At 30.4% G+C, this 27,709-nt stretch overlaps 1 protein-coding gene across 5 annotated transcripts in view; it reads right to left on the bottom strand.

Moving 5' to 3' along the window:
* Nucleotides 1–27,709, bottom strand: part of LOC118187717 (neural cell adhesion molecule 2-like) — a 1,091,694-nt gene that overhangs the window by 81,458 nt on the left and 982,527 nt on the right. For all 5 annotated transcript variants that reach the window (XM_085815340.1, XM_085815342.1, XM_085815343.1 and 2 more), the window contains 2 exons: nt 25,131–25,424; nt 2,318–2,605 (listed from right to left, as the gene is read on the bottom strand). In XM_085815340.1, the coding sequence (XP_085671466.1) occupies nt 2,318–2,605; nt 25,131–25,424 (582 nt within the window). The remainder of the gene's footprint in view (nt 1–2,317; nt 2,606–25,130; nt 25,425–27,709) is intronic.

The following is a 27,709-nucleotide window of genomic DNA, read 5'->3' on the forward strand; positions in this document are numbered from 1 at the left end:
AATTCTTGACTTTACTTGCTTGTTCCTCAAAAGACTTAATTAGTATTTTCCTTTTTGAACTTTTATTCTTAAATGTTAATACTTAAATGTTAACTTCTGAGTGAACCACTTTATTGGAATTACTTTTGGTTTTGACTTTTACCCTTGCCTGCATGAATGACGAAACACGAATTGAATGATTGGAGAGTTAGGTTTGGAGGCAACTTCTTCCCCTTGATAAGTCTGTCTCCTGCCTACTCTACGATCATTCACATATGCATTTAAAAAAAAAAAAAAATGTTTAATTTAATTTTAATTTCTTAAATTAGTAGATTTATTTTCACGGATAGATTTTGCACATGATTTGCTTATGCTTCTGAATTTAAATGATATTGTAGATTAGTTCGAGAATTAAATCTTTTACATGTTTGCATATTTTAAAATTATTTTAAATTATTTTGGCTTTTTTCCTTTTTTTAGAATTTAAATTTGCTTTTTTACTTTTTTACTTTTATACGTATTTGTTAAGAAATTAAATTTGTTTAAATATATATATATACGTATGTTAAACATATACATGCATGTTCTTTTATATATATGTATATATATATATATATATATATATATATATATATGAGAATTATTGGAAACTTCCAGTTTAGTGTTCCTAATTTTTTTTTAAAATACCAATTATGTATTAAATATTAATGATATATTAAAATTATAAGTGTAAAATATTACTTATATAAAATACCGAATTTAGTTGACAGTTTTAAATATTTTTGACAATTTTAGTGTACATTTGCAATGATTCTTATTGCATTAATATTCTTAAATCATTTAGTTACTTGGTAATTTTAATTTATTTCTTACAAATTAATTCGCTTGGCATTTTATTTATTTATTCGGAACAAGAAATGTAATAGTAGTAAACGTAATAAGAAATAGTAGTGCCGTCACAGGGATTCAAGCTACGGACTTTCGGATTGTTATCTGAACGGGCTTTCAATCGCTATGAAACCACGCGGAAAAGAAGGGAAAATTGCTTACAGCTGAATTTTCTAAAAAAAAAGATTATTAATGGTGAATTATCTTCCTCAATTCTTTTAGACAGGCGCACTAAATATTCATTAAAATTTTGGGAACCAAAAAAGAGGTAAAATAAATTTACTGTCGCCGAGATTTGAACTCCAAATTTTCCAATTGCCTACACCACTAGAGTATGCAGTAGGAAACGCGAAAATCCCTTATATACTTTAGAATGGCTATTTAAAAATAAAGAAATAAATATTTTTTATTCTTCGAAGAAACTTATAATTTTATTAAACGAACATAAAATATTATGAAAGGCGTAAATTTCTTTTAATTTGGAAAATGAGTTTCATTTTCTTTTAAAATTAGATAAACTGAATGATGAAAACATCCAAGCCATACATTCTATTATACATGAAGCTTTCAATATGCAAATTAAAATTTACTATTATAATACCTATTTTAAACAATGCGACTTGGTTAAGATATGCATCTAATAGTTAGAGCTCTATTTATTGTTATATAACATACATGTATGTTGTAATAAGTATTAGTAAAATAAATCTGCATGTTTAGTAAATGAATATTTTAAAATATAAATCGACATTTCTTTCTGCAATAAAAGCTTGTGTACAATTTTAATATATACTATCTAGTCAGAAAAAAAAAAGAGGGAAACATATAAAAAAAATTAGAAAAAAAGATTTCATAACAAGATAGAGTAATCTGTTGTTAAAGAGGATATTAAACAATAAATACAAAAACCTTTAACGACCTACAAAATTCGCTTTTTCCAGAAAATGGTGGAAATTATTTTTTCTTGTTATTCCTTCGTCACTATTATTATTCACCAGCTTCCACACTTTTATCTCTGTAAACATTTGCATCATTCTTTGGTCATTTTTTGAAAAATATTTAAGTGCAACTCTGTGTTAATGAACAGGAAATACAATTGCATTTTAAAGAATATTTTTACATGAATAACTAACTGTTATACTAATAATATATTTTATACATAACTTTATATACATATAAAGTCATTATAAAGAATTGTGTTGGAATGAATTAATAACTACCTTAAAATTAACTCTCATTTCTAGATTGCCATAGAAACACATCCAATGCTTTCTTTTTAGAAACTGTTTGCTTATAGAATGTATATTCAGATATTTATTTATTCATATATTTATTTCAGATATTATATATTATATTTCTTATATTCTATTATTTACATATTCACATATTTATTTCAGAATATACAATGTAACAATTATTTCTACGTTTATAAACTGAGACATTTATTTACCTGCTGGTATTACATTGAAAATGCACGGCACTTGTTGGTCGCCTACTCGATTTTTTGCCCAGCAGTATAACTTTCCAAAATCTTTCAGTGTCCTTGGTATGTATGTAGCAATGCTGGTTGGCCCGGAACTTGTGAATGAAAGAATGTCATGTTGCTCTATGCTGTTATTAAAATTCCACCTGAAACTGACGTCTGAAGGTTCGGCATCAACACTACATTCTACCTTAGCTGGTTCTTCTTTAGCCACACCGTAAACAATTTTTTGTCCTGCTCTACAAATTGGAGAATCTAGAAAACAGACAAAAAGAAATTCGCTCCAGAGAGAGTAATAATAATAATAATAATAATAATAATAATAATAAAAAGAATTACGTTAAAATCATTAATTCTCAATAAATCAATGTTTTAAATAAGATTGCTTAAGACAAGTGTTGGAAAAAGGTTTCTAATTTGCTTAGGAGATGGTAGTACTTGCAAGCTCCTTTCGTAATTCTATCTTGTTACTACGGATGCGCTCCCCGTGCGAAACTAAAATATGTTATCTCCTTAATATTTGTCGCAGTGATTATTACAGCGACATTATTTTATTTATTAAATATATTTTATTTATTTTAATGTGGTCCATCAGTAGCCGAGCGGTGAAATCGTTGAATACTGGTAGTTCAAATTGGGCTCGATTCCAAGCTAGTGGGCTAGCTGCAGGGGTACTTCCGCAGTTTTTTATATGTAACGTTGATAGGAACCACCCTAGTCCTCCACGGGGACATCACTCTTAGGCAGACAGCCCTAGCTTGCTTTGCCGTAAATAAACAAACAAACCAATTTATCTTAAAAAAATTGAGCGTGGATTTTATTAAATCCGTGCCTATCATCTACAATTAGTAAATAGATTATTTTATAAAATTTTCCGCTGATTGTATAAGATTTAATTTATTTTACTGTCCCAAAGATTTGCTCCCTGAATCCTTTTTAAAAAAAATAAGGCGATGATTTGCTCCCTGAAAATGCGTTTTTATAAAAATCTCGTTTTATAAGAGCAGTTTAATGTTTAAAAAATATATTTGAATATCATATATCAAATCAATTTACAACTTCGAGCTTAACTTTTATTTTAAAAGTAATCTTATTTACTTGAGGTACGTAAAAGATCTTTTGCAAATCACCTTCAAAAAATAAAGTGTTATCTTTGGTAAGTAACCCTCTTATATTCGGATGAATACGGTATTCATCATTATGCAAAAACATAAACAATAATTGCATGTTATAAATTCTCTTACAATTTAAAATTTATGCATAATGAACACAGTGATACAATTATTTGGAAAATTATTTCTCAAAGTAAACATTTAAAAATAATGATGGAATTCAAAAATTAATATCGTCGAGTTATCCAGTTCTGAAACGATTTAAGCTCTGTTTTGAATCCCGTTCTTGCAAGCTGAAGCAAATATCCGATAAAGTATTCACTGCTAAATTAAATTTCCGATTAATTCCGAAAATATAACTGGCACCTGAACTTTAACTTGGTCATTCATGGCTACATAATTTAATTAATTTTACCAAGGGTTATGCAATTTAGGGTTATTTTCTCTTGGTTTATCTCAGAAAACATCCTTTGCTATCCGCTACCCCAGGGTGTCAGAATCACTCACTTCCGTAAAAATAGATCAATTGTTAATCTATTGTCAATGGCTACATATGTGTGTGATTGTGTAGATAAATGCTTCATATGTGTTCGATTAAATAAAAATTAACAATATTGCTTGCTATTTACACAATACTGTTAGTGGAATTACATCCTTCCGTTAATAATGAATATTAATGGAATTACATATTGTAATGCGATAGATTTATACAGCCGAAAACACATTAAAGTCACAAGACATAAATTGACTTATTTTTGCACTGCTGTATTTATTTATTATTCAAATAAACCAATGTAAAATTAGATAGTATATTATTGTATGCTGATAGAAGCAAAGTTAACTTTAAATAAAATTTTTGAATAGCTGTTCTGCAGATCATATAGTCTTTTACGCTTAAGGGGTCAGGTACCTTTTGAATGGTAAAATATGTCAAAAAGTTACTCAAATTACAAGTGATGTATCTCCAAAACTAATAGTCCCATAAAAATGAAATTTCTAACACATATAGTAGAACCCTTACTTATGTGTTTAAGATTACTAAATAAGTCATGTGCATTAGTAAAACTTTTAAATAAATATTTTAATGTAGAGCCCCTTTTTTATAGCTAAAATTTGGACATTCACTGCGCGCAGCATTGCAACTATATAAAGCATAAGAGGAACCCAATTTTTTTTGATATGGTAGAAAAATAATGTATCTTTAAAATGACTGAGATTTATTTTATTCAAATGTTCCTTTCCTGCAAAATGTTTTAAAAACAAAATTCAAATTTTATCAAAATTTTTAGGCATAAATTAGCTACAATTTTAAACTTTTTTTACATAAGAACCATTTTGGTTCGTCATATTAAGCATATCTAGCATATAAACATCCATGTAAAATTTGGTGCACTTTGGATTAGCCGTTTCAGAGAAATGCTGCGCGCAGTGAGTAAAATCATAGTTTTGAGAAAATTGACTTCAAAGATAAAAGTATGTTTTTGTCAAACAAATATGCATTATTTAAGAAAACTAAGTGTTCATATTAAATCAAATACATGATATAATTATTTATATATGGATACTCAAGTATAAAAACATCTGAAAACAAAATAAGTTCACACAACTCATGAAAATATGAAACGAAAACTTTAACGCGATGACGAGAAAATTTACAATTTTTACACAAACTCATTTTTTATTCAGGCTAGTCATTTGGAGATTAATTTTTTTCATACTGAGTGGTATTTGAATAAAATTACTTAAAATTCTCTAAAATTATATAATACACGTTGTAAATATGGACAATATAAGTTATTGTCCAAAAACAAAAAAAATGTAAAGCGTATATATTTAAAATGCACCAGGTGAATATGTTTTGCCTTCATGTAACAACACAGTCTCTGCCATAGCCTTTTGTTTATTTCTCTTTTTCTTACGCATTTCTTTTGTGCTTTGCAAATGGCGTAATTTACTAGTTTTCACATGTTGCTCGTCTAATTTACATAGACATGCTCAACTACACGAACCAACTGACAGCCCAAGTTCCGCCATAACTTTTAATCTTCCCTGATTACCTTCATTGTGAAGTATTGTGGCTTCACTCGTTGCTATTTCAGCAATTCTTCTTCCTGAACCAAGGGTCTTGGAACACAATTTCCAAATCAAATTATTTAAAGATTCATTGCAGTTTTGTGTCTTTCCGCCAAGACATCTTTGCAATAGTGTCGGTTGTGATAAATCATTAAATATTGGTTTAATAACATCCATAACACAAAAAGGAAGTGTTGGTTTATGTCTGAATTCCCTCACAGTTCCATTAGCTACAGCTTTTTGGTATTTACACCAAGTATTGGGACCTATTAGACAAAACGTATGCAGCGGTTCGACATCAGTTGACCGTGTGTAAAAATAGATTGCCCATATAGCATTACGCATTTCCGCCAAAGAAGTTTTCTGTTCTCGAATTGCATTACCATAGTAAGCAGTCAATTTGTCAATTTCTGTATCAGTCAAGCGACCTTTCCTTCCAATAGATTTTCCATCTGCACATTTTATACCTTTCTGTTTCAATTTTCTGAGCCGCGTTCCCATTCTCTTCTGAATATGACCAACACATTCAATTTTAGAAACGGACACACCAGAACCATAGGGCTGGGCCTCCGTTATAGACTGAAACGTCTTGGAATCTCCATCGCCTATGTACCCAATATATTTTACATCGTGCTTCGTTTCTGACCGCTGGAAAATCTGAACCATACCGACGACCTCCAGAACCATTGTGATTCATAAGACACTCCGCTTCATGTTTTATTTTCCAGTTATCGTACTCTGGTGTACCTTTCATGGAATTACATGTATCACATGTCTTACAAAAAGATGAAAGAACCTCTGTGTCGAGAACCTTACCACTTTTGTCTCCAATAACGTTACACACACCTATTCGTGATGTGTGTCCCCTGGTTTTCAATGAACCATCGCCGCTAACCACAACATTTGAAGAACCCGTTAGCTGAACTTCTTCGCAAGCAGCATTTTTCATGGATTGTTGTGCCACATTACTTGAGCACGTCATAAACTTCTTTACTGTAGCATTGTATGCTTTTTTTGATACTGGGTGTGGAAGATCCATAATGCCACAAAATAGTTTCATTGCTGAGTAGCCCATTCCAATTGTTCGCATGGCATAAGCATAACGTATGCTAATTTCAGCACAGTTGTTCTTCTTACCAATCATTTTTGAACTTTTAAATGTACGCAGTTCTATACAATTTCCACAATTTAAAGAAAATTTCGAACTTAGTCCACACACAACTTCTTCTTTTATAGTGACATCACTGCCACATGTTTTGCAGCACAGTTCTTTTTCGAAACAAGAAATCATTACATTCAAGTCCAAGATCCTAAAACCTTTAAAATCATCATTAGTTTCATTTTCCAACTGCTTATTAGAAAGTTTTATTTTCTTTGCAGAAGCACTCACCTTCAGTTCTGCAGTAGAGGACTGGCAATGCTTTCGCGTGTGGATATTACCAGTAAATTTTCTCTTTTTATTTCTACTGCCAGATGATCGTTTAGGTGTCAATCTACATTCTATCGTATTCATATTGATCTTAGGAATGACTTTTCAATATCAATATTTAATTATATTATTAAATGAAGGGAAATATAAGAAGAAATCTATCACAGAATACAGAACACGTTGTAAAATTCGCAAGCAAAACAAACTGAATGAATGAGTAAAAGTTAAAGTTAATATAATCTTCTAGAAAAAGCAATGAGAATTAAATAATTATTAAATACATCTATTTCCAAGCCATCCCAAGAAAAAAAATGTTAGATTGCTTTTATAAATGGAATTTATCGCCACTCTTCACGAGCGCAGCTGTAAATATCCAGCTGTCAAAACAGGTAAACAGACGCCTCGATCCTGACTTTTGAAAATTGGGTTTCGGTTCTTCCTCGATATCTTTCGTTCTAGTGGGAATTTTTTTATGCGGTTTGTTTTAAAATGTTGCTATTAGTTAGCTCTTTAATATAAAACAATAAAAAAAATTTTTTTTACCTTAAAAGGGTACCTGACCCCTTAAGGATCTTGAATTTAATACAAACCGTACAGCAAAGATATTTGATATCTAAATGATATTTTTGACTGCATTGCTAACACTAGGAAACCATTTTTGTTTTACATTATAATACACATTCACTTCATATTTTTGTTCACTTGGATTTCAAAAGACATTGCTGTGATAGGATTTTTATATTAATATGTGTAAATATTTACCGTTTAGTACTAATTTTGTACTTTCAAAAGCATTTCTATTTGATGTAGTGTACCTAATTAACACTACATGTTTCAATATGAAGTGCATTATTAGGATTATTGAACATAGAATATTGCTATCATTATATTAAAATAAAGCAGCTTATTAAAACAATAATAATCTGGAAGATGCTACTAAACGTAATAGTGTACTTAAATTTTACCACGGAATTTCCAGTGTAGATGTAGGCAATTTAAGTGAACTTACAAAAGAGACATCGATGAAAGAACGTGCCGTCTGATTTCAGTGTCTTTGTAAAAATAGAGATATTGATCTTCTGAAAAGGATACCGGGAGAAAAATGAAAATTATAGTAGTTTGGAAAATAATGTTAGTTTTCAAGAAAGGAGGACGATTTCTTAGATTGATCTTAGAAAAGACTTTATTTTGTTTTTATTTGTGAGTTTGAACGAATGAAATGTATCGGATTTAGTTTAAGTTGATACAAGTTTTGTACTTGAATGTATCAAACTACACTTCTACTCAGGATGCATTTAAATTTAGCATTAGTAATAAAACAAAGCCATGGCTTAGATTTATTATAGAAAAGACGTTAAATTTACTTATTTTTGCTGCTCATGTGTGATCGAAGATACTATCTAAACTATAAGCCAAAGTTTCTTATAAAAAGTTTGACAACAAATTTGGGAGCTTTCGAAACATGCTGGAACCTCTTTGCAATCTTATGTTTTACAGAAAACTACTTTGTTATTATAACTAAAAGTAATGATTTCAAACTGTAGGCCCAGGGGCTGCAGACAGACTCGAAAGCAGCTCTGTACGACCTGCGATTCCATTTCAGCTATACATTTGCTCCAAAGATTTTAATACTTTTGTTATTTGAAATTTGAATTCACATAATTTGCATTAAAAAGCAAAAATGCACCAGAAAATATACAAATGGAGTTAATTAATTTACTGTGCAATATAAATCTTTGTCTAAGATTTGTAGACACAGATTTTATTAATTTATTTTGTATTTGTGAAAAATAAATAAGCTCAATTACGAAATTTTGCACCAAGAATATGCGCTTTGTTCGCAAATATATTTATATCCGAACAGATTTTTTTTATTTCAAAACTGAAAATTAATAAGAAAATAGTCAGATTGACCATGAGAATCTAAAACCCTATCTGAAGATAATGTCTAAGATCCAAGACTACGAATGTTTTTAGAACAGAAATGCGATCAAGTATCAAGCAGTTGTAAGAAACAAAGTTGATAATTATTTACATAAAAACATGTGTTGTTTTGTTTATGCGTCGGAAAAATGTAATAAATGAAAAAAATAGACTAAGGTTCTCTTTATTTAATATCAAGTTTTGTCCATTTGGAAAATGTCTTCTGAAAACTTGGAAAACTTTTAATTATTTGTTTGTTTTTAGATTAAATAAAAGTAAGTGATTTAATGATTAATTAAAGACATTAGACTTATTGGAAAAAAGATGTTAGTTACAAAGATTTCATACAGTAACTAAAAATAAATTATTTTGTTTTCCCTTTGCGATATTATTATTTATATATGTTTTTAAAAATATTTAGTAAGAGAGAATTAAAATTTAGTAATTTTTTGAACTAATAAAGATTTTCATTCATTAAAGAAGGAAAATAATATGGGACGTAGGTTGTTTTCATGTCTTGCATATAGCTTCCATGCAATTTGAGTTTGAGACCACTGTCCATGTAATTTGGAGCAAATATATCTATACTAAGAAACAATAACATATTACTCTGAATAAACTAAGAAATAAATGTCCGGCTAGGTCTGTACGCTGAAAGTTACTTGAAATATCCGAAATAACTTGGTCATGAGGATCCTATTGCCTAGCAACAAATTACATTCTACGTGCATCATAGGGTCTGGGAAATAATACCTTTCTAGGTGATTAGATAATTGTTTCAGCATTAGCAGGGACGTTTTGTTATTTATACGTAAAATTTTATATTAATACAGTTCATATAAGTCATTTAAAAGTTTCATCGTGACAATTAATTTACTTGCTTGCGCAAATATTATGTATTTAGAGATTAGTTATTTCCTTGAAACTAGAAGGCAGTTTGAAAGAGATGATGGTAAATTAAAATAATTTGCGAGAACAGTGAAATGTATGACATTTTTTCTAAATGTTTTAAACATTGAATGATAAAATACTAATTTTGGGTAAAAAGCTATAAGAATATATATATATATGTATACATTTAATTCTTTCATATATTTAGTTTTATTTATGTTTATTTTTAAGAAATATTGCCTCCGACTTATTGTAGCTAGCAGCGTATAGTTGGGCTCTGGTTCTGAATTTATTTTATCCTTTGTCTTTTGTTTAAATTTATTATTAAAGAAACATAAGCAAAAGCAGTCAAAAGTAAATAAAAAATATTATTGTGAGAATAAATAAATTAATAGGATTTGAATTTACATAGATTATGTTTATTTATAATAAGTATTGCCTCCGATTTATTGCAGTTTTAACGCGTAATTCGATTCTGTTTTTACGTTTATTTTGTCCTTTGTTTAAACTTATTATATATATAAAGTATATATATATATATATATATATTTCTGATTATGGTTTTTTCTTTAACAATTTTTAAATATTAATGGTTTTAGTTGAATTTCTCTTCCTTGGAGATGGTATATGAAAAGATTTCTAATTATAAATTATTGATTTAGATACATACATACATATATATATATATAAATCAATAAATTTTAATTTAATGGATTACAAACTTATTTTCAAATTTCTAAACTCGTGTTTATATATATATATATATATATATGTTACTGTGAAAGAATACCGACATTCTCCAGTGAATGTTAACTCCTAACAAATACGTCGATGAAAGACTGAGTAATTGGTTATATTCTTATACATTTTAAAAAGAAAACGGGCAAACAACTAGAAATACTTTGCAGGGACAATGCGAAAGAATTCAAAAGCCACGGATTTTATGAATTATTTATAAAGAGAGACATGAAACATCAGTTGTTAGTTGAGTATATTATTCCCTACGCGCCAATTATTCCCTACTTGAAATGGCCAGGTGTTTGCTGTTCAAACTGAAATTAGCCAAGGATTATGACAGAAATGGTATCGACAGACGCTTACATCTATAACCGATGTTCTACTAAAAATAAATCAAAAACGTTTGAAGAAATAGGGTCTAAAAAGCAGTCTACAGTATTGCATTTCAGGATCATAGGAAGCTCAGCTTTTGCATTAACCAACTCGAACAGGAAAAAACACATTCTTATTGGATATGCTGGGGAAGCAAAAGCCTGTCGTCTGTAGAACTTGTGAAATAACTCTGCCAGAGTTTTGGAACTGCCAGAACCAGAAGCAAGATCAGAAACTTCAAAAGCTGACCAATATAAATTCATCAGATTTGTTCATACTGAAAAAAAATTCAGAAGCCAATAGGAATTCTAAAGTTTTAAATGAAGTAAGAACATATACTGAAGAAGTTCAAGGTCAAAGTTAAGAAAGATGACCAGGAAGACCTACATTCCTGAAAAGATATGTAAAGTAAAAATAATTACAACTAAACAGGCAAAAGGAATTTATCAAAAATATATATATATAAAGTAATGATACTGCAACTGTTAAAATTATGAAAACATTTTCTTTTGTTAAAGATTCTGCTGGGGAAGAGGTGTTGTGAAAATCTATACTGGACAACCGAAAATAATTTTGAATGGAATATTTACCGTTTCTGTATTTTAAAACTAGTTTGAAAATTTGTATTTTAAATTCTAGTTTAACATCTAGACAGATTTCATAATCTTACTAACTACAATAGCTGGCAAATAAGTACCATTTAATATTTAGACATTTTATTTGCCATTCGATTCTTCGTTTTAAGAATAATCTAAATTAACCGCAATTTTTTTCGAATTCAGCTGAATCAAAATTATAGCTTATGTCAGAAATATGCAATCAAAATGTAATATCTATGGTAATTAAATTAAAGTTGTATGCTAGAATATTGAAACTTAATTTATTTAGACCTCAGACGCTCTTTACCAAAAGGAGGAAAGCAAAAACTGTTGTAAACAAATTAAGATTTCACATTAGTGGCGATAATTTTTATTACATGAGAAGAAGCGAATGTGTGGAACGGAAAGCGAATTCAATGAAATCTAACATGCTAAAAATTACTTTTACGATTACTTTTAATTAAACATAAAAATAATGTTTAGAATTTTTCCAATTAAGTATGATACATCTAGAGGCTTTGTTAAAAAATAACCTTTCTTTTAATTTATAATCTTTAATGAATTCCAAAATATCTGTTGCAAACGAAATTAAGTTCTTTCGGATAAGCAGAAAAATAAATCTATTCGCAAGAAATTAATTAAAACACACTCTTTTAATTGAGCAATCTTTTCAATAAGTACTTAAGATTCTAAAGCTTGTGGATAAGTATAGCAAATTGCATAGTTTATCTTTAGGGGTTAGAAAATAATTTGACCATCCATTAAATTCCCTAAATGGAACTTCAAACTGTAGAAATAATTATAATAAAATACACGTTATGTTTAATTACATGTTGAATTTAATAATGTGCATATTCACACAGATTTAATCTCAAAATAAACAATTCATTTTCTACTCCTCATTTACATAGTTACACATTACTGCACTTTAATTTATCAGAAAAAGATATTTTTGCCAAATAGAAACAATTATACAATTTTCTGATTAGAAAGTAATTTATGAAATGAGATATATCACCTAGATCGTATATTTATAATTCATTAATATTATCATTTTCTTTTAATCCCCCACATAATACGATAGAATGTATCATCTTAATATATCAATAAATGAAGTTAAATTTTCGAAACAAAGCCCTAAAGCGGTGTTTTAACTAGTGGAACAGTATTTTTTTATTCAGCTTATTACATGTCCTAGAATCAATAAGAATATAATTAAATAATAATCAGTCAACAGAATTATCATTTTGAATTTCAGTTTTAAGGAAGCTCAGACTTTTTAAAGTTTCACTTAGAAATGTTAAAGTTGACAAAAAAAAAAAAAAAAAAAAAAGACATTTTGGACTGTAAAGTATCTTGTATACCCTAGAGTTTAAGAACTGGATAAATTCATTTTAGCCATCGTGAATTTGAGAATGCATATTTATAGCAAAGACAGTATATATGAATTCAAGAAATATAAAATTTAAATTTTTAAACTGAAATGGACAGCGATTCGCATTAGTAGGAAAAGAACAGAACTAGAATTATGTGCCTTTCCTTCTGAAACAACAAGATTATTAAAATTTTGCAGTTTTTCGAAAACACCATAAACCACTCGATCGAAACTGATCTCAAATGTCGAGAAACAGTCATTTTTAGACAATGAACAAATTTCTAATTCAAATGCAATTCTACTAAAAGCAATTTGAAAATACTGACTAATTTAACAATCTCAATCGAAAGTTTAAGGTGGTTCTAATTAAAAAAAAATAGTTGTATTTCTTTTACACTATTATTTTACTCCTGAGTTCGCTGCCATGGTTTTCCTAATTTTTTATACTAATGTTGTTATTAATAAGGTTACGATTAAGCAGGTGATTACTACCAAGGGGATGAATCTAATTAAAACTGACTGACTATTAATTTTGTTCATATTAATATTTTGTTTCTTGGATTTTTTGTCAAGTTTATTTTTTGCATTTATTTCGATCCTTTAACTCTTTTATCCTCATTTGTACGTAGCATTTTTTTATATAGTTTGTATGTAGGTAATCTTAAAGGTATGAAGGCTTGAACTTATATGAACTGAATATTTTCTTCAATGCAAATAGCAGATTTATTCTCAGCTTCACTAATGTTAAAAGCAATTTTAAAGTTTCCGTTTGTGTTTCTAAAAACAGCTCAAAATGCAAGTTGAAACTTCTTGCTATGCTATCAGTCATACCCAAACTAGGAGCAACTTTTCATTCAACAAATCCACACTTAATTTTATCACCATTGAATGCTAATTAAAAACAGTAAAGGTAATCCGTGGCAGTTAGTAAACCGAGTAATAATGCATCAACTATTCTCTCAATCTAATTTTCGATATTTAATAACGTTCTTGACTCCCGTTTTCGAAGTTTTCATTTTGTTATTTTGTTTCTCCAGTTTGTTACTATGTCTACTGAAGTTTACGTTTCGTTACCGAATATATCTTTATTTGATTGCGAGACTTATGTTCAGGATTTCAGATATTTAATTTCTAGCAATCTGAGGTGATGAAAATTAAATTCTTACAGAATTTTACACAAAGCATTTTACTGCACGGTGCATGTCAAAATAAAAGTTAATACTCATTTTTAAAAAATTATGATGGAAATAAAATTGTCAGTCCTTGAACACATTATTTTAATTTATAAGGCTCCGTAACTAATATAAGAAGTATTTTAGATCATTTTAAGTAACGAGAATTATAAAGCATATGTAAAAAAAAAGAACCTCAATAACTGAATTCTAATTTTCTGGACTTATTAAAAGGAAAATAATGCAGCTGCAGTTTTTCATTCAGAATGCTCAATCCGAAAAGGAATATGAAGATACTCTAATCCGAATGAGACAATAAATCATTTGTACTGTTTGGAATTTAAGAAAATTGTTACTATCTGTTGATTTATAGAAGGTTTTTTTTTTTTTTTTTTCCCTCAATAAAGTATACAGAGTTGCTTGTTATTAATAGAGTGTACATGGCTGAATAGAATTTTTAAATAATAGTAATTAGTACTACACATTTTTTTTTCTGTTTCTTCTCTCCACTAGGAATTATGAAAAGCATCTATTTACGATCATCACATAAATACAAAGAAAAATTTTAAACTGCATTAATTGTTTTTTCTTTATATTTTTGACTAAAACTATAATATTCTCCAAAAAAGAAAAAAAATGCTATATCTGTAAATGTATCTGAGTTACTCCCGTTTTCGTCAAATTCCTATTTAATGTAAGCCAATTTGTTTAGCATTTTAGCATGTTTATTATTTTTCAGTAATTTCAGTAGTACAGTTTCAGTATGCAGTTAATAAGTAGTACAGTTTCAGTATGCAGTTAATAAGTAGTACCTATCATATATACAATAGAATTTAATAACTAATCTCCCGAGGACTGATTCAGGAAAATTTTAAAAAAATGTCTTATAAGCATATATGATATAAGAATAAAAAAAATAAAAGATATTAATGCATTATTGCCGAGTTAATTATAAAGGCATGAAATTTCATCCATAATACCTGTATCTCTATATCAGAAATGACCTATTAAAACTGGTCGAGGCTAATTAGATTATAAAAATTATCGGTTAAAGACCAGATTAAGACTAATATAGATATATATTATCAATTGATTGTTATATTATTATTACTTGATTCGATGGCACTAATTGCATACTTATTTATAGCTCGTAAAGGTACTATTTATTGTATTTGCAGAGACATTAGGTAATTTCGAAGCAAGAGACATGAAAAATGAGAAATGCCCTCGCCGGAACTCGAACCGCAGACCTCTCGAATACGTGCTGCGTGTGCTGACCACCACACCACGAAGGCATGCTAAGAAGGTGGAAGAAATACCTTTTATACTAATCCTTTTAAAAGACGACTGGGCATAAGCGGACCCAGGCGCCAAATCCTTGTGGTGAAGAATCATCATCCACCACCATTTTAGTTCGGGCGCCACTATTAATTTATTCAGTTTTTTTTTTTTTTTTTTTTTTTTTTTTTTTTTTTATGTTGAGAAACGTGAAAAATGAGTAGTGCCCATGCCAGGACTCAAACCACGGACCTCTTGAATACGCGCCGATTGTGCTGACCACGAAGGTACGCAAGGAAGGCAGGAACAATACCGCATATATTTCATAGAATATTTATTGTGAATAATGCAGTTTTTCAAACTTTCTACCAATGATTTGAATTTTATTTCAACTTCAAATGATACTTTTGATGATATTTAGCAACGGTTCCAAAATCACAGTCATCAAAAATTACCTGCAGTTAGTTAATAACTGGAAAAATACTTAGAGCTAACTTTCAGTTCTCATCCTATTGACCAAGGGCGGGTTTCCTTACAAATATTGGTCTGAAAATGAAGTCACAAACTCAGAGATTAACAAACACTAAGAAAAGTAATAACTGTCATCGGGAGGGAACATACTATTGCAAACCACATTTAATAGGTCAAGATCGAAACTAAGGCAGGATCTAACATCGAAAGGAAAGGTTAAGTTTGCTGTCGCTTAATTATTGATTTCTTACATAGTTTGACCGCTCGTGTATGAAGTAAGCAGCTTCATGAAACTTATTCTCTTGAACGAAAGTACAGGTTACCGGTGATAGCCCTACTCTTATTGGTAGCACATGAAACATACGTTTGTATTTTTCATTCTGGAGCTGCGTGGATGACTACAAGAACGTCAGATATTCTTAATGCTTTTAATTTACAGCCGATCAAATACCAGTGGACGTTTAGCATAGCGGTTGTACCATCAAGAATATCCGAGGATGATCCACAACAGATTTTCCAAGATCGATTGATGACTGACTGCAAAGGAATGAGTATGTCAAAACAGCAATGTGTGGTGTTAATTTACTGGGAAATGTTAGCACCCAAAAATGGAAGAACGCATACTACAACTGTTTGAAAAGTCCTCATCTATAGCTCAACTGAAGACGACTATTTTCATGGCGTAAAATTCATTAATTCGATGCTTGACACCAATAGGAATAATGTACAATTTCCAGTCACAGCTTTATTCTCGAATGAACCTAGCTTTACGCAAGAAGACGAAGTCAACACTCACAATGAACACATATGGTAGATGAAAAGTTCTTATATCACAATCTCTTGGAAAGTTGAACATACTTTCAGTGTCAAAATCTCGGCATGAATCCTCGGTGATTACGTGTTATTCATCGTTTTGCATGAACGTGTCAAAGGCGCAACATACCTTAGTTTTCTGAAGCATTTCCTTCCTGATTTATTATATGTTGTACTGTCCACAGCTACACGCAGTTGATGCATAATTGTGCCTCATCACAATTATTCATAAACACGTAACCACCTCCATGATACACATCTTGACGCGGCGCCTAAATTTTTGCATGCGTTACGACCTCCATGGACTAGAAGCGACGGACACATTGCTTGGTCTCCATCTTCGTCAGACCTCAATTCCTTCGACTTCAGTAGCACATCGGTACCTTCGAACGCATTCGATTATCGTTTCTTCATCATTGTAGAGTTCGCGATGATGTCCGCGGCTGTCTCTTCGAACTCTAACAATTTTTCATTGTCCTCGCAACAACACTATACATTAAATCACAGACGGTATTGTGAAGATTCTGTGAAATAAAATGTTTTTGTTTTTCGTATTGTAATGATTTTTGGTTTACGCTCTAATGTCAGAGATGCATAAAAACATTCAAATGAAAAATGTAACTGATTAAAAGGTAATAAATACGCCGGCTATGAACATGTGCAGGCCGTTTATAAATCTGTATCAGCTATATGGCAATCAGTACAGTGTACGGAAATACTAAATATGTACTAAGTGTGCTAAATATACATTTTGTCATTTAATACTCCAATTAATTTTTCATTGCTTCTTTGACACATTTTGCACTTAAGTGGTTTCGAATTCAGAAAGTTGCAGTATGTTAAACTTCACAAAATAAAGTGATCGGTCTTCTACTGTAAAGCTGTTCTTGTCATATGTGTAACAAAAGTTATAATGACAAACATAACACAAAACTTTCGGTTGATAAATTATGAATCGAATCAATCATTCTGAAGGATCATTCATTAATCATGTGAATCTTCACGAGGTGAGAGATCAAACATCAATCAATCGTCTGATATGAATTCTCGAAGTTGAATGCCTTGAATTTTATTCTAAGGATATATTTGGATTAAGGAAAATCTCAGGCTAATACGCGTAATATTTTTAATACAAAAACGAAGAAGCTCCAGTACCCATAAACACATTAAATGGTAATGCAGTATTATGCAGTCGCAAATCACAGTGTTGCATGCAGTTAATATTTTAGCTACATTTTCGCTTTTCAAATTATAAATTACTTAGAGTATGCGATTGCATATTACAGTATATAACATCATACTCGTGAATGTATACTGCACTCTATTTTGTACATTACATTTTGTAAACATTGCATTTAAATTCACGAATTTATTATCAAAATCAATTTATGATGCAAATATTTATAATAAATAACAGATGAAAACAGAAAAACATAGTTCTTTGATGAAACAACGTAACTGCAAAAGAAATCTGCTATTGTTTTCGTAAAGCATTTTATGAGCTGGTGGAAGGAAAGTCCTAGATTAAATCCGTAAATTTATTCCCTAAGTACGTTCTTTATGAGAATTTATTTCTGCACTTTGTTTGCAAATATAATACTACTCGTGGGTGCATTTCAAATTCATTGCGATTAGTCTGTTTAGTTGCAAGCACAAAAAGCAAACAGTTTTTTTTTTTTTTTTTTTTTTTTTTTTATATATATATATATATATATATATATATATATATAAAAGATTGCGTTGTTTGCAATTAAGGCCAACTCATAAGAACTCTAATTGATAGTCAAAGCAAAATACATTTATTAAATGGAAACTATTCATTTAAAATCTGAATTATATTTATAAACGACTTTTTTAAGTTTTAGAAAATTTTTTTGTGGCATGTATGTGTTGCTTTTCTCACTGTTTTAGAAAATTATAATAAATATATCCCTGAAACACGAAGAGTTTTCATAAAATAGTCTTAGTTTTTCACGAGCACTTATTATATGTGCAGTTCATTATTATCGATGGTTTTGAAATCAATTATTCTTTTAAATTTCAGTAATTTTCAGTATATTAAGCAAAACAGCTTCCATAATTATGTATGTATCTATATTCATCTTAAGGAAGTAATCTGAAAGTTATAAATAGTAAGTTCCCAAATTTCATTGCAAGTACTTCCAGACAGCGTAGATCTTTTTCCATCTTAGCTGAAGTTTTCTACAGAGCTAAAACTAAACTATACTTGATAGTAAATATAAATAGAATTTAACTATCATATCAATAATCCTCTATAAAGAATACTTTAAAACTTATTTAGCGCATTTACTCCCACATTTAGGCCAAATAGGTAAAGTTAAGGAAATCTTTCTTTCATATCGAAAATTCGCTTAGCAGAAGCTGTGCTGAAAAATTGCAGAAAACTATTCGGTAGTTTTTCCCATATGTAACGGAAATAAGAGATAAGTTTTCTTTGTGAAAATTTTGGACTTAAACCCATCTATGATAAACTGAAAAATGAACTATAAAAATTTCGGACACACAAAATTCAAAATTCGGATACTTTAATCACATACATGGTTTATTCCTTAGACTTGTAAACAAAGCCCTGATTTTTTTTTAAATTTAGAAGGGCATGCACTTGCAAGCCAATGAATGTTTGCAACAACATTTGTTTTCCTAAATATCACTGAAATGAGAAACAAAGAAATTACAAGCATACAACGGAGATCAAAATTATATAAAAGCCGTACCTGACAACGTTTAGCTAAAAAGTTTAAATTTAAGAATCATATGCATAAATTCACGACTGAATTCAAATACTGTCAGGAAACGAAACGATTTTCTTATTATTATTTACTGCAGTGTATAAATAATTGGATAAGAACATTAATGTACACTGGTTCGTTGTATAAAAGCTGTTTTGCGGCATCAGTTTTGAATATTACAGTACCTACTTCTTAATAATTTTGAAACATTTGAAAGAATTGTAAGGTTATTATTTAAATTAACCCTTTATTATGATTTTGGTCTTTACTATAATTTCTCCTTTCCGTACTATTCACCAGAATGCAATTAAGCTAGCCAGCATTTAAATTAAGAATTTTAGAAAGTTTAACATAAAGCATGTTACTGCCCTCGCTTGCACCTACTTGTTAGTTCACTGCTAGTTCTGAAAGTTGTAATTATACAGCTTTGAAATCTACCGCTGCCGATACTTTGATCTTAGCGCTGCGGTACAGTTATTAAGCCAGCTTATAGCAATACACAAGTCTGGAGTCTTTGACTACTGTTCCAGGTTTAACTTAAATGTTTCTGTTCTTTTGGTTGTATCAACACAGGCTGTGTCTTATATTCTAGCCCAAGAGAATGCGTTAATTTTCTAAATTCTGTTTAAATAAAAAAGACTATTTAAACCATCTTACGACTTTATGGTTACTTCAGGCATATTTTGCATTACGTCTGTTATGGTTTTTGAACTAATTAACATTACAAGATGAAGTGAAACCCTACAAAGTCTTTTGTACAATTAAATCGCTTTTAGGTGAAAGCGAATTTGTTTTAAAGTCGTTGCCTAATAAATATCTAATGCATAAACATTAAGAACTTGTCGCTGTGTTTCTTTGTGGTGGAAAAGATAGTAATAGTTTCTCGTATTTCCCATTTCATCTACTGAAACATGAGCGATATCGTTAAGAAAGTCCTCAAAAGTGCCTCATCTCATGAGTGTTTTCCCATATTAAGCCTAATTATTTTAAACAAATTAATCGAGGTTTCTTTCACTGTTGATAAAATACAACCAGTTTGATTATTTTTTAGTAAGTAAAACTAACTTGAAACCAAATCAATCTGTGATACAAAAGCTAGAAAACATTGACTAAACTACATACTGCATAGGCAATATATTGTTAATTTTGCAACGGAGCCTCTTATTTAAAATACTTTTAGCCCTTTGAAATTAAACTGCATTAAAATATATAAAATCTGTTATAAAATACCATATAAACCATATAAAATCTGTTTTTATTATTATTTTCATTCTAAATGTTTGTACACAATGTTTAGTATTTTTGTTCACAAGTATAAAATTATAATTTTCTATTCTATGTAATACTTTAATACCATTTGTTTGCTTTTCTAACCAGTATAATGAACCAAAAATTGTTTAAAAAATGCTACATCTGTTGGCTACATCTGTTGCTCGATACATTGTAAAATATATTTCATGCATCATCACATGAGAAACAAAGCTAAAAGTATTTCTTTGGGAAAGTTTTAGCACTTTTTTGTTTTTTTTGCAGACTAAATACTACATTTTCGAAATGGAATTTATAACCATGGGGAGACTGAGAAATTTAGTAATGTTTAAGTAATAAAACAAATAAGCAAAATAAATGTAATATTGTTGATTTTTTATCGCTGGATCGTTGAATAAAATGAGAAAAGTCAGATACTAGTCTAATCTTTCCAGTTTACGGTTATGAATGTTTACTTATTGTTACGAAATGAGCAGGTGCGGTAAGACGGCTTTCCCGCAAAGCAGTTTTAGGGTTGCCATAAAACAGCAAGGGAAGGCAGGGTTGTCACATTTGGCGAGAAATCGCCCATTTGGCGAAAAAAATTCGATATACCATGGATGGTTGGATAACCTTCTGGAACGAATTCTTACCGGTTTAGCCCAGAATGTTCTCGAACACAAGCCGAAAGCTATATAAACCCTGCTGGCCCGCAATTAGAGTGTGTGTGCCTTGTCTAGCGAGCTGATAGTCAGTCATTGAGCGAGGGTCTCGAAGTCTAGCGCCGAGTTAGTCGTCGAGTGCATCGAGAGAGTCTTTTAGTGAATCACGAGTTAGTGCATCGTCGAGTTTTGTCTTAGACTGTGCTGAGTCGAGAGCTATATTCTTTCGAGTGCATCGCGAATTGTAACGTGGAGAGACTTGAGAGTACGTGGAGTTCCGAGAACGACCAAGCAGAGTCGGGAGCTGTACTCTGGTGCTTTGCAGTGAAGCTGTCTCAACCGATATAGCCTGATAACCTGAAGGCTGTGTAGTTGAATGTGTCAGAGTGTTTACAGTAGTTCGTCGACGACTGTAACGAGATTTGAAGCTGTCCTCATTAGTACTGGCTAAATAAAAGTGTGTTTTGATATTTAAGTGCTGTCGTCGTTATTCACTCCAAATCCATACGAACCCCGTACGAACGTGAAAGAAGAAAGTAACGTAACAACTGGTGTCAGAAGACAAACGCAGCAATATCATTTAATATATTTCTGAAGCAATGGTACATTATTATATTAGCACAGGTATCAATTAGGGATAAATAAACTCGCTAGTTTATTAAGTATGCTATTACTATGAAGCAGATTTTCCGAATAATGTTGCAGATCCCGAAGTATTATCATGTCACGATATATTTAAGGTAAGCTAATATTTATATCGTTTATCTTTTCAAACAGCAGAAATATTTTGTTATTATAAAAGTGTTGTAATATGCATTTCATGAAAATTGTATATAAATCAGCATGAGCAAAACAAAAATACGATTTACAACATTCAAACATAAAATTTTGTTCTTTAACACTTAATATTTAAGCTTCATTGTTTTCTTTCTAATGTCCCTTTATGTTGGGAGCAACGTTTAAAATAAGTATTAGCAGTACCTGATTTAAAATTGTTAAAGACGAGGGTTTGACTATTAGTTATGCCTATAACTAATAGAAAATAGTAAATTAATATTTATGTTATTTTTATATATATACGTTATTTATTTATTTATTTATACCTTATAGTATTATAATCTGCCTTTCAGGTTCGCTGAAACTCATGTTACAGTGCACAACAGTGTTTGTGCGAAATGACAAGTCGCATTCATAGTAAAAGACTGTTTAATTGTATATTAAGAGAGAAATATTATTTTACTTAACCAATAGGCAACAGTTGATCATATACTATGAGATACGAATACTGAATTATATCCTAGAAATACTGTCAAGATTTGTAACTTTCTATTATGTTAATATAACCAGTTATTTTACGTTTTGAATGTTTGTCACTTCAGTATTCTATGCCCGAATGAAAATTAATAACTGAAGTTTTTAGATTGTAAGAGGGAACTCGTTCTGCCTCTCGAGGGTGAGTAACTAAGTTGCTGCTAGCTCAGATTATATTTGTAGCTTTCGACCTTGAATTATAATTTTCAATATTTGAATACAAATGCCGATTAGGTTTGTGATCAACTTCTCATTAAATGAATTGTGTAGACTTTGAGTAGAAGTTTATTTTAAATTTGAACTTACTGTTGTTTATGTTATCTGCCATAAGTGCTGGTTGGGTTGTAATGAACAAGTGTGCCTTGCGTTCTTCTTTAATTTTAATAAAAGGATCTTTTACACCTTTTTCAGTATCAGTTGTTATTTTAGGCTTAATGATAATTCACTGCCAGTCTATCTCCCCCTGGGGGTCGACGTAGAGAATTCTACGAAACTACTGGCTAGGATCTGTACCTAGGCAGTCTCGGCCACGGGGGTATAAAATTTTTGAACTTGGTGGTTCTGAAGGCCCTGGGAAAGATCACTTATTTGCCGGCCTCGGGGTCTCGCATATTCTGAGCGGTGTGGATCCGTGGCAGGGGGTGATCCCTCCAGGGAGATCAAACGACCAGTGCTGCCTGGTGAGCTGCAGGTAGTGCGCCGCGTTCCTGGAGGGGTAATAGTAGAGGCTGAACCTCTACGACGTGCTTCAAAGGGGGATCAGTCTATCTAATGTTTGGTTACAATTTATGATAGCTAAAAAATTAAACTTTATAGATTTTATGCACGGTTGTTCGAAGTATTATCGAATCCTCAATATAACGTAATATTATGTGGCAAGTTGCAGTTCTTAATATATGAAAATGTAAAATACATTACAGGTAGTTGTACAACAATTCTCAAAACAGTATAACATATCCGAAAAGAGTTAGTTCGACGCAACGCAAGTTAAAGGCAAATATAATTAGTGAGTCTGACTCGGATTGTTAATGCCCTCAATGCAATTGCTATTTGCACGACAACTCACTCCATACATCTGCAGCAAACGGAAATGCAGTAAAACGTGCAGTAAAAGACATGCGTATATATACATGTATAATTAATTCTCGAGATGAAGGGTTTATTATTCAGAGTTCTAATAAAGAACGAGACATGTAATGCATAACATCTAGATTTAACGAGAGATAGACTGTTGGATTGGACATACAATTCATTGTATCATGACAAAAGTAAGATATAGTAAATGACTACATACCATATCCTGCATTGATTGAAAGAAGCTGAATAATTAGACTCCATTTTGCCGAATCCCTTAACAAGTAGACTAAAGGTATTCAAATAGTTAGTCCTGTCTGATAACTATCGTTAGGATATAATGATTTCTGTCTATTAGAAAGTAGCTCTTTGTTTAGTTTTAAATGGGAGATAAACTATCAGATAAATTTAAATGTAAAACTTGTGTAATCCATTCATAATGGTTTATCGTAGTTTTGAGCAAATGTTTTAAAGTTATATACTAATATGTTGCTATAGTTTATCAGGTGACAAGAGAAATGAGACACTAAAATAAATTAAAGAGACATTCAATAGCAAAATTTTTAAATCTGCATACATGTGAACGTATTGAGACCGCTATGCATTTTATAATGTATATTACATAGATTTGATAATAATTATGCGAATATGTTTGAAATTTATCTATATAGTTTTAATTTGAACGTAATAACTATTTCTAATTAATATTTGCTTCATTACTTAAAAAAATATTGCATACTTGTTGTAAGCATTTGTTAAAACAATTACTAAAAGCATTTTTTGAATTCATTAAAGTTTTTTAAGTACTTTATTAAAAACTTTCAATATTAGATATTTGAATTAGATAGGCAACTGTTTGAGGATGTTCAGAAAGCATTAAATGTTCTCTGATGAGATACAAAAACATACAAGAAGTCTAGTTTACCAAAGAAATACAAAGTCGCATATTGCACTTATCACATACCAAAAACTGATGGATCTGCAACAAGAAATCTTGATAGGTTCATTATTGTTTTTAGAAAGGCTGAACTTGTTTATTACTTTAAACTACATTTTCTTAAGGTCTCGGTCTAATGTTTAAAAGTTTGGTAGTCAAAATCCAAAAGATTATTTAAATATGAAAATTTCAACAAAAGTTTGAATGAAATTCTTTCTAGGATCGCGCAGTAGCAAAGGAGAGAAAATACTGAGTTAGAACTTTGAACTCTGCAACAATTACTTCATATTTCCTCCGACTCTGTACCACAATTATGAAAACTAATATAAATTTTCTACGATTCTCATATAATACTTTGGAAAATCACAGAAATAACTTATAAAAGTTGAGTTAAAATTTAAATAAACAGATTCAATATAAAAGATTCGCAACCAGTTTAATATTTAAAATTATGCCAATGCTTTTCAAAAGTTGTTCAATAATTTACAGTATTTCAAATAAAACTATTAAAGCAAATTATATTGAAAAATATAATACGCAGAGTAAACTTACAGTTAATTTTTAGGTAAACCTTTTCACTTTGTCCTGTTCCTTCGCTGTTGGTGGCATAGCATTGATAGTTTCCAGCGTGTTTTCTTTGTACTCTCTTAATAATTAGCGTATTGTTTGCAATGATGACTCCAATATCTGGTTCATGCGACATCTTTCCATCTTCGGAAAGCCAGCCAACATCCACGACCCAAGGGTTTGCTTTGATGTCGCAAAGAAAGCGAACATCGCTGCCTTCACTAGCCGCTTGTTGTTTCCCATGATCAATTTTCAAGCTCAGCATCACTTGAGGTACATCTAAAGACAAAATAAATATTACGGCTTCATAAGTTGTATTCAAATCGTACAATATTTAACAAATAATTTGAAAAATTTTATTCCCACATGATACACAAATTTAAATGTTAATGAGATGAATAATTCACATAATCTACTTCTTCATTTAGTTATTAGGAATTTTAAGGGTCGAGAGCAAAGCTGATCATTTACGAAATAGTCCCGCGTTAAGAATAATTTACTTAAAAACTCTATTCCCTTAATAACCGTTAATATAATAGACAAGGAATTTCGAAAAAGTTCCATAAAAAATTTTTAAATAAAAAAATAGATGTAGCTGCTGGCCATCTATTGATGAAAATTGAATTTTTGTTAGCCGAAAGGGTTGTTAGCCTAGAAGGTCCATTACTCTAGCAACGGCATTTTGCGTCGAATCACTATATATATATAAATCACACCGTATCACTTTTCAAATTGTTGCCACCAAATATTACCATCCTGTATTACTTTTAAAGAAATTTAATAATGAAGAATCTGCATAAATGCGTGTATGTTTCTCGCATTATTAAGAAACAATGATACCTAGAGCCATCGAGTTCTGAATAACATAATCCTCCATCCGAAGATATGCAACTGGAAGCCCGAATCTTGAATTTGGAGTTTGTTTTATTATCTATTTTTAGATTTTTTTTTAAACTTTACCGAATTTTTGATTAAGAAAGTCAACGATTTCAAAGCGAGCAGTGGCAAAACTGTAAAGAATAAAACAAATTGTATCTCCAGCGCGCGAGATTGTCTATCGGAAATCCTAAAGAAATGCTACTTTTGAATATTTTTAACATAAAGGGGCGTTAGACCAGGTGATCTCGAAACGTGTGTGTATGTATAAATGAAAAAAAAAACGCTTCTTTGGGGGTGATATAAAATCTGAAAGCTTTTTATTTTCTTAAAGGTAAAAAATTCGGGTTAGAATATAGATCATTCATTAGAGTTGAAAAACTTTAATGACTGCAAAACGCCTCTAGAAAATCTATTTCGTCAAAGGACGATGCTTTTTTAAAAATTTTGACTGCATAAAAATGCAAAATATGGTCTTTTTATAAATAAGATTCGAAAACACATTCATGTTTCATAGTGCAAAATTTAAACCCTCGGTGTGGCACAACTTTTTGCAACTGCACACAAAAACCTGTACTTAAGCAGTGTTTACTAGATACATTTATGTAATTACCTAGTTAAGTCTTTGTTTTAATAAACTTCCGCTCATTAAGATGATATTTACATGATTGGAGAAAGCAAGAAAAAATATTTTACATTATTAGCTAATATATACCAAGTAACAAAAAATACCGGATAGAGGCCGCCATGCCACTCAAAAGGTTTTAAGGCTTTCTTAGGTTGACTAAATGTATATTAAACCACACTGCCAAAAGATACTGTATATCCCAGGATTTCATATCCGGAATGGGATCCTTAAATAAGCAGCAGTAGATTTCCAAACGGAATTTAGCCCTAGCTTTTAAAGAAATTTATTTCATAAGTTAGTTTCATGTTTCATTAACAGATAGAGCTAGTAGTTATTTTTTATTTTTTTGATGGAACTTTCTTGAATTTTCTTGTCTATGTTTTCACTGGTATCGCCTGAGCACAGGCTTGTCTTTCGTTATTTTCCTTCGTGAATTGAAGAAGAAGATCCTATATCATATTCAAACCTTCCAAATTAGTACTGCAGCTTTATAAAAATTACCTCATTTCCTGTTTTTGAATTGTTTGATAAATGGTTGTCGGCGTGTTATTTTTTTTTTAAATTCGGCATCATTCGCGTATTTTTTTTTACTTTGATTCGGAGTTATTTGGCGCGCTATTTATACATTTGGTTTCAGTGTTGAGTGTACTATATTTAATTTTATAATCAAAAAAATAATCATTAATTTTTTTTGTTTATATCTAGTACTAGTAGTCTGACTATATGCCGCATTTGAACTGGATAGTGCTAGTTTACTGTTGTTTGCATAAATAGCATTATTTCTATACTAATCCCACTTTGACTCATTTTTGTAAGTATTTTAAATATGTTCTTAAAGTTTAGTCAATCATAACCTATAAAGGCTTTTTTGACTATGTTAAGAATGATTTCCGAGCTAATTAGGTTACGAAGATACACAAGCAAGAGAAATATATATGATGGGAACCCTTGACTATCCTAATTGCTGTACAAAATTTTCTCTTTGCACTTACTAATAATTTACAGTGTATTATGCATGCGATGGGCTTTAAGGTTTCGTTTTGTGACTTCAATAGGAAAT

The sequence above is a fragment of the Stegodyphus dumicola genome, chromosome 4 (genome assembly GCF_044657685.1).
Source record: "Stegodyphus dumicola isolate Sdum_Otavi_A_Nest chromosome 4, ASM4465768v1".
Lineage (NCBI taxonomy): Eukaryota > Metazoa > Arthropoda > Arachnida > Araneae > Eresidae > Stegodyphus > Stegodyphus dumicola.